The sequence below is a fragment of the Amphiprion ocellaris genome, chromosome 14 (genome assembly GCF_022539595.1).
Source record: "Amphiprion ocellaris isolate individual 3 ecotype Okinawa chromosome 14, ASM2253959v1, whole genome shotgun sequence".
Lineage (NCBI taxonomy): Eukaryota > Metazoa > Chordata > Actinopteri > Pomacentridae > Amphiprion > Amphiprion ocellaris.
In genome coordinates this window covers 17,399,419-17,411,665 of record NC_072779.1, presented here as the reverse complement: position 1 = coordinate 17,411,665, position 12,247 = coordinate 17,399,419, and the positions used below count along the sequence as shown (strand labels likewise).

The window sequence follows — 12,247 nt, the reverse complement described above, 5'->3', positions numbered from 1 at the left end:
ATTTGTAAGGGAATTAGGGGAAATGATATTAATCTGAGCATTTTATTTTGTTAAAGAAGGGGAAGTCGTGTGTACTTCTAACTTAACTAACTGCACATTGTTTGTAACACGTGAAAATAATTAAATTTAATTTACATTTTGAAATAAATATAATTGATTATCTGCAATATTAGCTATTTTTTAATCCTACTTCCTACATAGCATTACTTGCAGGCTTGTTGCGTCTCTTCTACCGGATCTACTTCTATGTCGGAAGCTGCAGTCAGAGGTCAACGTCCAGGAGTAACCTGCCTACGCATCATCACATCACCCCATTCTCTGCTGTTGGACCGTCTGTCGGAGCTGTGTGACCTCAGCATGATGTGATTTTTTTTTGTCATCACCACTGGAAACAGGGATGTCTGACAGACATTTTTCAATTATCGATCTCGTTCACTGAACTTTTCCAGGATTTCGTGTCGATTTCTCTCCACCGGTAAGTCGGCTAGCCTGATAACGTGTTTATCTCAGATTATGCCACTGTGGCCGGTAGCGCCCATGCTGCGGTACAACACACCGGTACAGTCAGCAGTACTGTAGGAGGGATGTTACCGAGGCATTATAATTGTCTTAGCCGCTGCCGGTAAGCTAGCTTTATTAGCATCCGCGCCGCAGCTTTTAGCCGTGGCTGCTGTGTGGGCAGCTAGCTTGACAGGTAACCAGCCGACTCAGCGTTTACTCATGAAGGCAGCTAAAGTAATGATGTTAAGTGAAATTATCTGCATCAGAAGTTTCCGTGTGTTTTCAAGCTAATGCAGCCGTACGTCGGTGGCGTTCTGCCATGCTGCCCTGGCTCACCTTTGCCGTGTGTCTGACGGCGGTGCTCGGCTTGTTTTTCTGGTCCCGCAAGCAGCTATCGATAGGTAAGGTGTGCCTTTCTGAGAGTGTACTCTTTCCGCAACGGTCTGACAGGTGGGAAAACGGCGTTAGTTGTAGCAATGACGTCTTTTGTTTCCCCACTCTCGTTACTTAACGTTGTGTCTTCATAAATTACCAAACGAAAAAACAGTCCAGCTTTGTACTCGGTAATGGTAGCAAAATGTGCTTTAAAATCAACGTATGCAACGTGCAGATGTAGCCATGCAACTGTCTCCACTATTCACTACATTTCTTGAAAGTGTTTGTTTTGTTCGCAGCTGTTTTAAGTCAATAGATAATGAGAGTGCACAACTTGGAATACATGCCTTTTCAAATAGATGCCACTAGATGTGTGACTGCTGGTAACAGTGTGACCGACCATCATTTCATGTAAATTGCTCCAGAAGAAATTGGTTTAAATATCCTAAATACATTTTTTGGACAGATGATGGTGAATTAATATGCAATATATTTCTTTAAAGTTAGCCTTCAGTTCAAAATGCACTGTCTCAGATTTAATTTAACATAATGGGTGGAAGTGATGGAGCACTGCAACATGAGATGGTATCAAAAATGCAACTGTCCTACAAGGAATGAAGCTATGAACCCATTGACATCCCCGTTTAAAACCTTGGATCAGAGGCAGAGCAGAACATATGTACAAGCTACATTGCAGCCTTTACAGCTTGCTACTTGCATTGCTTTAAACTGCAATTTATATTTGAAACTAATGTAAATATCATACTTTCATCATCCCTGGATTGTTATCTACATCTATTTTGGGATGTTCAGTAATGCTGCTTTTTCAGAACCTTTATATAATGTACTGAGGGTCTCAGTACAAGTCCAAGTGTTGCAATATTGTCTGTATTACAAACAGACTTAAGTTCATGTAACCCAATTTTGCAATATGACAAACAGCATCACGTTCCAGCCAAGCCAATCTTGTGTCACACTGTACGCTGATATTTGGACCCTCTGCCTCCTTTATAACAGTTGCTGTCCATGTTCTGTTTCTTATCAGTGATCGCAGCCTGCTCGTGTCGTCCAGCCATGGCACAGCAGGACGGTGCTGCCAAGAAGAACCCCGCTGTTGCGGCATTGCACTCTCACTTCATGGTGGGATCAGTGTCGGAGGAGAACTCCGAAGATGAAAACCAAGGGAAGCAAGACATCCAGCTGGAGGAAAAGGAGACTCGCTCCTGTTCCCCGTCCTCTTGTAGCTCCGACAGCACCTTTGAGATGGGATTTGACCACATTGATGGCCCGGCGCACAATCTAAGGTTAGAATGCAAATCTGATCCATCTATTATTTTATATTCTTGTTCATTTACAGCTTTTCTTCACAATAGTGCCATTAAACTAAACTGCATTTCCACTGAATGTTTTCATTATGATATATTGGTGATAAATTGATACACGTTCCAAAGATACTCTGTCTTTAGGAAGCAGCTCTTTTCTCACCTAAAAAAACTATTTCTTTTTTTGTGTTGTAGTCAGTAATCCCTGTTATTATCCTTTTTACTTTCATTTAGGTATTTATCAAAATTGCGTTTAATTAACTGCAAACTTGAGATTCTTTCTTTATGAAACATCTGATGCCAACAGGCCAGTCGTCCAAAATGGAGCATGCTCTGTTCAGACTGTGTACTTTTCCTCTGTGTAGCCCCTTTTTGCAGCACTTGTGAAAAATGCAGTTTCTCTAGTTGCACACTGCTAAAGAGCTTCTCTGTGTCCTGTGTTTATGTGTGGCTGTCCTGGACTGCACGCACGGACTTCAGAACGGTGGTTTGGGAAAGTTGTAAATTGTTCGCACACAGGAATTCTTAATCCAAAAGGACCTATTCAGCACTGATAGAACTTTGTTTAATGCCTGCAGCAGCCTTTAGTCTCTCTGCCAACCCCAAGTCTTTCACTGAGCTCCCTCGGTTTCTCAGTTTTGCCACTGTGTAAATGACATTTTCCTCTAAAGACTGATGTAAAAGTTGAAATGTCAGGACTTGAAATTCAATTTCAGTGGACTCCCTGATGCAGATATCAACCTACAGAATATGTTCCTTATAATTACTTGCTTGTTCCTTTTCACTTGTGTTAAATAAATATTGTCATATCACGCAACAAGTCTTGAAGACAAGGATGCTCTTTGCTTGTTGGCTCACTGTGCGTCCTAGTCAGGGAGCTCTTTTGTATTTGCAACTTGCAATTTTAGGGTCTGCCAGATCTCAATAGTTATTTTGTCCAGTCTGGACAAAGTCTGGTTTTGTATGATCTTCAAGGAAAAAGGAAAAAGAAGGTGAGAGACATGGGGGTTAACTGAATGCAGATGAGACGGCATTTTTAAAACTAGAAATACTGGCTGGGGATGTTTGTCGTCTCCCCTGTTATGATGTCCTCCGTCATTTAACAGAGGCAACTCTTAAAGTTCTACAGCTGGATTGAAATGACTCGGAACTCATTTGCCTTGTGCTGGTGCAGTGATGCAACAATGCAGTGTCAGGCCATAGAAGCCAGCCAGCCAGCCAAATGAAACCAGTCTCTGTCACACCCTACAGCTGACAGACATGCTCCTCCCCCTGTACTATACACTTCCCTGATGGTTGCTCTTGGGTGGAGCTTGAGTCACAGCACTTGTCTAAACATGTAAACATGCTTGAGGACGTGTGCACAATATGTTCTACCCTTTCTGTAGGTACGCTAAAAGCACACTGCTTTATTCTCAACTCTAACATTGTTCACCCTTTGCCATTGTGCTATTCTATTACATATGCCCAAACCTTTATCGATTTTCCTACCATTATTTGTTTTTAGGTTCTGTTCGACATTTGCTTTTGTCATAGATTTTAATTCATGGATAGAATTTCTGTATTTCGCCGACAAGCTATCAAGTTAAAGATAAGAAACAGTAGTCAAATACTTAGCTACTGTGGCAATAGGCTTCCTATCAGTGTGAGGCGATATCAGGGCCATTTTATCCCCTTGGCTGTAAACATCAACTGATTTTTTAAGGCCCCGTACGGTGAAATTCCATTCTCATTGTGTTCTGTGGTTGTCATACACGTCTAGGTGTAAAATGAAAGCTGTTGAAATATGAAGGTGTTTACTTCTGCAGTTTGTCAACTAATCAGCTTCCCAGCTTTACAAGCCAATAAAAATTTGACCCAGGTGCTATTTCTCACCTAACTAACCAAGAGTCGTCCAGCTCTGTGCTGTCAGTCACAGACACAGACAGCGTGTTCTTCATGAAGGAGGCAGGAATAGCAGCAGGTTATTGGTTTTCAGAGCAAAACAGCACAATTAGAACAGCTCTAAAACAAGGAGTTATAAAGTCATGGTGACCTGGACTATCACTGTAGTGTTTTAAACTCAAAAACTGAAAGACACACTGTGGGGACACGTGAGGCTTGGATTCATTTGCATAAAATGCGCACAGGATGAAAAGTCTACTGATGTTCATGTCAGACACCGGCACTTTAAAAGCTACCCTTTGCCTCTTCTATATTCCAAATCTGGACATGTACAAGACCATTATTTGCATTTGTATGTCTTCAAACAGATCAAGCATGTCAGGGCTGCACTTGGTGAAACAAGGCAGAGATCGCAGGCGAATTGATCTCCAGAGGGACTTCACTGTCGCTTCACCTGCTGAATTTGTCACCCGCTTCGGTGGTAACAAGGTCATTGAAAAGGTAACAGATTTTATTTGCTGCCCTCCTTACAAAGATACTAAAAGTGCTTCTGACAAAGTAAACTCTGTCATGTTTGGAGATGAATTTCAGTGTTACATACTACTAATAATAAAAAAGAAAACATACTAGTGAAGAATTCTTTAAAAGCACCTCACAGCCAAGAGAAGTAATGATTTGCACAACATGAAGTTATCATGCATATAGACACAGCAATACCTAACTGTTCTATTGAACAGATGTGACAAAATGTCCTATTTTGAAATTGACCAGTCCAGTTCAAAGATCTGACGTGTTCTGCAGTGAAAATCATTGGAAACTAATGGACAACTTGTACAGCCACAAAAATGAAAAGACACCATATATTTACATTCTATGACTTTACTGATGTGATATGAATGGAGCAAAGCAGCATTACTATCTTGCCTATTTTGTTTATACAGGTGCTCATTGCAAATAATGGCATTGCAGCAGTTAAATGCATGCGCTCCATCCGCCGCTGGGCCTATGAGATGTTTCGCAATGAAAGGGCAATTCGTTTTGTTGTCATGGTGACCCCTGAAGACCTGAAGGCCAATGCAGGTGAGCTTTAGCATGATGTCTGTGAACATATAACACTCCTGAGTCAATAAAACAAATGTGGTATTAGACTCAACTAAGATTCCTTAGACTCACATGGAAACACTGGAGAGTTCATGTTTTTTTTAGCTCTTATTCAAAAGACAATGCCCTGGCATCCAATGAAAAATACTGTGTGGCAAGATTATATTGGGAAAAATATGTATGTTTGAAGAGTAAAATTACTTTCTTTCAGTGTTGGTTGTCACGTTTCAATCTAATTGTGTTGTTTGACACATAGAAAGGGTAAAGTCAATGTATTAAACTATCTGGTAGGAAAATATCTGCAGTCTTGGTCTTGTGAAGCAAGGTAATTTATGTGTATGTTTTATTATTTATTTATTCTTTGTTTCACAGAGTACATCAAAATGGCAGATCATTATGTTCCTGTGCCAGGAGGGACTAATAACAACAACTATGCCAATGTGGAGCTTATTCTGGACATTGCTAAGCGGATACCTGTCCAGGTACCATCAAACTTTGAATTTGTCTAAAGATTCTCCACTGTAATAAATGACTTTTGATTGAATGTCTGCTGTTCTATTGTTTTAAATATTATAGGCAGTGTGGGCTGGATGGGGCCATGCCTCAGAGAACCCCAAACTCCCAGAGCTCCTTCAAAAGAATGGCATTGCTTTCATGGGTAAGGAAAGTCAGTCTTCTTCTTTGCATTTTATGTACCTTTCCTACATTATGCCAGTTTATGTAATTTAATTGTTCCCTCCTCTCTCAGGTCCCCCAAGTCAGGCTATGTGGGCTCTTGGAGACAAGATTGCTTCATCAATTGTGGCTCAGACGGCTGGCATACCAACTCTGCCCTGGAGTGGAACAGGTGGATCATTGATTGTGTGCTATTTAGGATTAGCTTTAAAAAAAAAAAAAACATTTCCTTTATTATTCAACAGTCAATTTTTCCTGCATTCCTTCTTACTTGTGTGTTTATGTAGTTGGTGTTGGTTTAAACATGTCTCTTAAATATGTTCCTATATCTTTGTTGTAAATGTCTGGTGTTTCAGGTTAAATTTCTGAGATTTCTAATTTTTAAAAAAACAGCACACAAATGAACTGAGAAGCTCTTATGCTGATGTTATCTATTTGTCTTTCTCAGGGCTGACAGTAGAATGGACCGAGAACAACCAAAAGAAGAAACTAATCAACGTTCCCCATGACTTGTATGAGCTTGGTTGCATCCAGGATGTAGAGGATGGGCTGAAAGTAAGCAAGTCATCTAGCTGACAGTTCATAATTCCAAAATGAATACTGCACATGCTTTGGTATAGTGTGCATACTGGCATGTATAAACCTGTATGTTTACATTGCAGGCAGCAGAGAACATTGGCTTCCCTGTAATGGTGAAGGCCTCTGAAGGTGGTGGAGGAAAAGGGATCCGTAAAGTGAACTGTGCTGATGACTTTCCTAATCTCTTCAGACAGGTAGCTGCAAATTTGCATATCTAATCTGTAGTATTGCCAAATTTTCTATGCATCTGCTGACTGCAAGAATTTATTTTCTTTTGGTGTTGTAGGTCCAAGCAGAGGTTCCAGGATCACCCATTTTTGTCATGCAGCTAGCCAAGCATGCCCGCCACTTGGAGGTTCAGATTTTGGCTGATCAGTATGGCAACGCTATTTCCCTGTTTGGCAGAGACTGCTCTGTGCAGCGACGTCACCAGAAGATTATAGAGGAGGCTCCTGCCACCATTGCCACTTCTGATGTGTTTGAGGATATGGAAAGGGTATAGCCTCCTCTTTCACTGTTTCAGATAACATAGCTGACCAATAACTTTCAGGATTGATTTGATTTGAGCTCTTCTCTCTCTTCAGTGTGCAGTAAAGCTGGCTAAGATGGTGGGTTACGTCAGTGCAGGCACAGTGGAGTACCTCTATAGCCAGGACGGCAGCTTCTACTTCCTCGAGCTCAACCCTCGTCTGCAGGTGGAACACCCTTGTACTGAGATGGTGGCTGACGTCAACTTGCCTGCAGCCCAAATGCAGGTCAGTCTCACTCACGTGCTTCAACTGTTTCAAAAAGCACACTGTTACATCACATATGGTGTGTTTGGGTCTGTGGCCATCCTGTAGCAGACAAAGTTAGCTCGCTTCAACGGCGTCACCGCTCTGAAGGGCCCCCTGTCTCCATGGCAACAGACTGCAAAAGAAGGAGGAGAAACATCGTAGCACATCCATGGGTTGTAGCACCAATTTGTCACGTGGTCTGTTCTGCAGTGTTTAGGATTGTGTGCAAATAGGTCAGTGGCAGTCAAGCTGAAGGGCTGGGAAAGCTTTGCAAGCAAGCTGATTGGGTGTTACCGTGTGAGTGACACAGGATGAGGAGGAGAATGAGGTGATCCTTTCAGGGCAGCGACAGCACCCACCGTCTCAGCAAAGTGTTGACCAAAAAAAAGCTAAAAATATAATGTGTGAAACCATAAGATAAGCATGCCAGTGAAAATGTATGGGGTTCATTCAAAGAAGAAACAATCACGTGCATGAATGTGTTGTGCTGTTACCTCTATCTTTTGTCAGATTGCTATGGGTATTCCTCTTCACCGAATCAAGGACATCAGGATGCTTTATGGGGTCCAGCCCTGGGGAGACAGTCCCATAGATTTTGAGCGTCTGTCAAATACCCCCTCCCCTCGAGGCCATGTCATTGCAGCACGTATCACCAGTGAAAATCCAGATGAGGTATGATTCACTCTAGCATGTTAAAAATTACCTCTTCTCTTACTGTTCCTTTTATTGTGTGACGCTGTTGTACATTAAGTAAAGACCATTGTTATTACTCCTAAATGTCACCTTAGTCTAAATGTCAAATTAACTGTTTTTGGTTGTGGTTCATCTTCAAGATCAAATCTGGTGTGCTGCATTTTGTGTAAATTCAGGGTTTTAAGCCAAGCTCTGGGACAGTGCAAGAGCTGAATTTCCGCAGCAATAAGAACGTGTGGGGCTACTTCAGTGTTGCAGCCGCTGGAGGGCTGCACGAGTTTGCAGACTCCCAGTTTGGACACTGCTTCTCTTGGGGAGAAAATCGTGAAGAAGCTATCTCGTGAGTAAATTCAATGCGAACACACTGTTGTGTCAGAAAGCTCACTGAAAACATTTTTTTTTTTTTTTTTTTTAACCATATATGTATTTTCCATGTGAGCCCATTCCTGTGCCATTGTATAATCTGAGGTTATGTCTTTTTCTAGCAACATGGTGGTCGCTCTCAAGGAGCTGTCTATTAGGGGAGACTTCAGGACCACAGTCGAATACCTCATCAAGCTGCTGGAGACTGAAAGCTTTCAGCACAACAGCATTGACACAGGCTGGCTGGACAGGCTTATCTCAGAGAAGATGCAGGTAACATATGCAGAGGTGTTCCAGCTATGGCCACTAAATGCACTTCAAGAATACTATGACTATATGTCTGACATACTGACCCATAATATCATGTTTTCAGCAAAATTACACTGCATTCAAGTACTGAGATAATAGCAGGACCTTTTGGTTAATCCTCGTAGCATCACACATTTCATATTTAGGCCTGAATGTATGATTCTTTTTTTTTGGCTAAGTAGTACAGTGTGTGTTGCATGCAGGCGGAGCGTCCTGACACGATGCTGGGAATTGTGAGCGGTGCTCTGCATGTGGCCGATGTCAATCTCAGGAACAGTGTGTCTAACTTTCTGCATTCTTTGGAAAGGTAAAAATATGACGTGTCATTGTAATCCATTTCAAAAGTGCTTGGGATAGAAAACATGAGACACTCTTGACTCTAACTAGGGGCCAAGTGCTGCCAGCACACACACTGCTCAACACTGTGGATGTGGAGCTGATCTATGAAGGCACTAAGTATGTCCTGACAGTGACGCGTCAGTCTCCAAACTCCTACGTGGTCATCATGAACAATTCTTCTGCTGAGGTTGATGTCCATCGACTCAGCGATGGAGGTCTTTTGCTTTCTTATGATGGAAGCAGCTACACTACCTACATGAAGGAAGAGGTGGACAGGTAAGATGCCACAAAGTTTTATGAAATAATCATTACCATTTATCTCCACCACACAACCTAATGAAAGTAAAATAAACTGTCATTAAATTATATAAATTATAAGTCTTTGTTTTGCTTATACATAGTTTAAAATGTCTTGATTCAGTGGAAAGCATTACAAATATATATGTGATGCATTTAAACCTTCTGATTTCTGGTTCTGTTAAGACGAATTATCTTTTTTTTTTTTTTGCAGGTATCGCATCACAATTGGGAACAAGACTTGTGTGTTTGAAAAGGAGAACGATCCCTCGCTGCTGCGATCTCCTTCAGCAGGAAAACTCATTCAGTACACGGTAGAGGATGGTGGGCATGTGTTTTCTGGCCAATGCTACGCTGAAATAGAGGTACAATCTTATTTATACACTGTCCACAAGAAAGATGGAATGATTTCAAATGTACTTTATTTCTATTACTAAATGTGTACTGTTTTGTAAATTACAGGTGATGAAGATGGTAATGACTCTAACCGCTGCAGAGTCAGGTTGTATTCACTATGTGAAAAGGGCTGGAGCAGCACTGGAACCTGGCTGTGTCATTGCCAAACTGCAACTGGATGACCCAAGCAGAGTCCAGCAGGTACTTGCAAAATATGTATGTGGCATATGTGCTATATAAGTAGGATTTTTCTTTCTGCTTGCTACAGAATGAACCGTGATATTTCTTTGTTCATTCCAAAATATTCATTTACAATCTAAGTTGCGACATGAATTTTTGCTTTAAGCTCATTTGATCACAAAAAGTAACTGTCTGAATGCCAAAGGACTGCATTTTTCACATAAAAGATCTGCACTCTGCTGCACTCTGTTAGCATTCTATATTAGTTATTTGGATGTGTGCTTATGACAAATCGCTTTGTGGAGTCAAAACATCAACGAGGCAGGAAATTGCAGCTGCCAACGAAGATGATGGCTCAATTATTTGAGGGGAAGAGACGCATGTGAGTCAGCAGTCATCTGGGCCAGGCTAATGCAGGAAAATTGCAAGGCAAAGTTAATGGAGGAGAAGACACCCACTGCTGGCAAATCTGCTGCTAGTGGTTAGCCAACAACAGCTTGAACAAAGTACAAAACCCAAATTGGTAGACTTTGTGCAGCAGACATTATCATAAGTATACCCTCTGCTTTATACTAGACATTGATCTTTGATTTATGCACAACAATTGTGTTCTATAGGCAGAGCTGCACACTGGAGCCCTGCCTTCTATCCAGGCAGTAGCTCTGAGAGGAGAAAAGCTACACAGAGTCTTCCACAACACACTGGATCATCTTGTTCACATAATGAGTGGTTACTGTCTTCCTGAGCCTTTCTTCAGTGCTAAGGTAAGAATTCATACACAGCCGGGTGCATACTGACATTAGCACTTCCAACTGTAAGCAGTTTCTGACAAATGCGTTCTTTTGTCTGTCATAGCTGAAAGAGTGGGTGGAAAGGTTAATGAAAACCATGCGTGATCCCTCGCTGCCATTGTTGGAGCTTCAAGACATCATGACTAGTGTGTCGGGTCGTATCCCCCCTGCTGTGGAGAAGGCCATCAAGAAGGAGATGGCTCAGTACGCCAGCAACATAACCTCTGTGCTCTGCCAGTTCCCCAGCCAGCAGGTACCCCACCAACACATAAATTGTTCTTACATGCTGCTCACTACTCATTTCTCTTCGCCAGCAGTAACAATGTTCGGTTTCCATGGTAACTCATGTTCTTGGAAAACAAAGCAGTTGGTTTTTTATAAACATATAGAAAATCTGTTTATATACTGGCAATATTTGAGGGTGCCGCCTTTGATAATCAGCGAAAGAATATTAATGTAAATATGTTGTCTTCATTTTTAGTGATTCATGTTTTTTTTTTTTTTTTTAATAAATTACTCAGTTTGGCAGTGGGATTTCTCAACTGTTAAATTGCACTATCACACTATGTCCACTGTGTGAGTTTCTTACGCAGACAGATTATTTCAAAATATATATCCAAGTGGCTGCATTTTTGTCTAAGAAAGCAGAATGCAAGTATTGTATCTGTGTGTGTGTGTGTGTGTGTGTGTGTGTGTGTGTGTGTGTGTGTGTGTGTGTGTGTGTGTGTGTATATAAGGTATTCTGTTTTTGCATATAGCAGCAACTTTTCTCTGATTTCTAATCTTTATAATTCCCCCGCAAAAAAAGATGTCTGCCCTCCAAGGATTTTATGGATTATTTGAATATGCCGGATCTAATGTGCTATGAAACATTTTGGACTTTTCCATTTGCATTCATTTTTTTTGAGTTTGCTATTCATGCATAGATTATGAAGAGCAAAGAATGGCCTCTGCACTCATATAAGTAGTGGTAAAAGTGTTCCAGGTTTCAACATTTAACTCTAGTTTTAGTTAAAAATGTCATAGCCAGAGTTTCCCGTTCTCTGTTGGTCAGATACAACACAAACACATTAAGTGAGGGGTCATCAGTGTCACTGGGATTAAATGCTTATGAGTCTCAACTGCTGCTGGGATTAAATGCTTATATTGTCTATCTCCTTTGTTTCCAGATTGCAAACATCCTGGACAGCCATGCTGCTACTCTTAACAAGAAGTCAGAGAGAGAAGTCTTCTTTATGAACACACAAAGCATTGTTCAGCTGGTGCAGAAGTGAGCAACATTTATATCTCAATATGTTAAATTTTTTTTTTAAAATTGATATCTCAGTTTTAAAGTTTTGTCCATAAACCTATGTAGTACAATAGCTGCCTTTTGTTTTGCACAAGACTAATCTGTCTATGTGTCCAACAGGTATCGAAGTGGCATCCGAGGTCACATGAAAGCAGTGGTGATGGATTTGCTTAGACAGTATCTGAAAGTAGAGATCCAGTTCCAGAATGGTAATGAACAGCGACTGCGCACTTTATTACTGGTTTCAAGTCTTCATTGTGGTGACATGTTTCCACATTCCAGAGTAAAATCATTTTCGTTGTTCTGTGCTGAATTTTTTTTCAGATTGCATTGACTTTTTCTCTCCATTTGGTGGTGCTCTTTCACCTCAGTTCT

At 41.1% G+C, this 12,247-nt stretch overlaps 1 protein-coding gene across 6 annotated transcripts in view; it reads left to right on the top strand.

Moving 5' to 3' along the window:
• The first annotated feature begins 554 nt into the window (after nt 1-554).
• Nucleotides 555-12,247, top strand: part of acaca (acetyl-CoA carboxylase alpha) — a 34,489-nt gene continuing 22,796 nt past the window's right edge. For 4 of the 6 annotated variants that reach the window (XM_055017153.1, XM_055017152.1, XM_055017151.1 and 1 more), the window contains exons 1-22: nt 555-902; nt 1,922-2,180; nt 4,451-4,583; nt 5,024-5,162; nt 5,556-5,665; nt 5,760-5,841; nt 5,932-6,030; nt 6,307-6,413; nt 6,521-6,631; nt 6,724-6,933; nt 7,022-7,192; nt 7,724-7,885; nt 8,083-8,246; nt 8,392-8,542; nt 8,782-8,885; nt 8,966-9,193; nt 9,429-9,579; nt 9,677-9,811; nt 10,408-10,554; nt 10,646-10,834; nt 11,751-11,851; nt 11,993-12,081. In XM_055017153.1, coding sequence (XP_054873128.1) covers nt 821-902; nt 1,922-2,180; nt 4,451-4,583; nt 5,024-5,162; nt 5,556-5,665; nt 5,760-5,841; nt 5,932-6,030; nt 6,307-6,413; nt 6,521-6,631; nt 6,724-6,933; nt 7,022-7,192; nt 7,724-7,885; nt 8,083-8,246; nt 8,392-8,542; nt 8,782-8,885; nt 8,966-9,193; nt 9,429-9,579; nt 9,677-9,811; nt 10,408-10,554; nt 10,646-10,834; nt 11,751-11,851; nt 11,993-12,081 — 3,124 coding nt within the window. In that variant the 5' untranslated portion in view covers nt 555-820. The remainder of the gene's footprint in view (nt 903-1,921; nt 2,181-4,450; nt 4,584-5,023; nt 5,163-5,555; nt 5,666-5,759; nt 5,842-5,931; nt 6,031-6,306; nt 6,414-6,520; nt 6,632-6,723; nt 6,934-7,021; nt 7,193-7,723; nt 7,886-8,082; nt 8,247-8,391; nt 8,543-8,781; nt 8,886-8,965; nt 9,194-9,428; nt 9,580-9,676; nt 9,812-10,407; nt 10,555-10,645; nt 10,835-11,750; nt 11,852-11,992; nt 12,082-12,247) is intronic. The other 2 variants (XM_055017155.1, XM_055017154.1) reach the window with 1 other exon arrangement.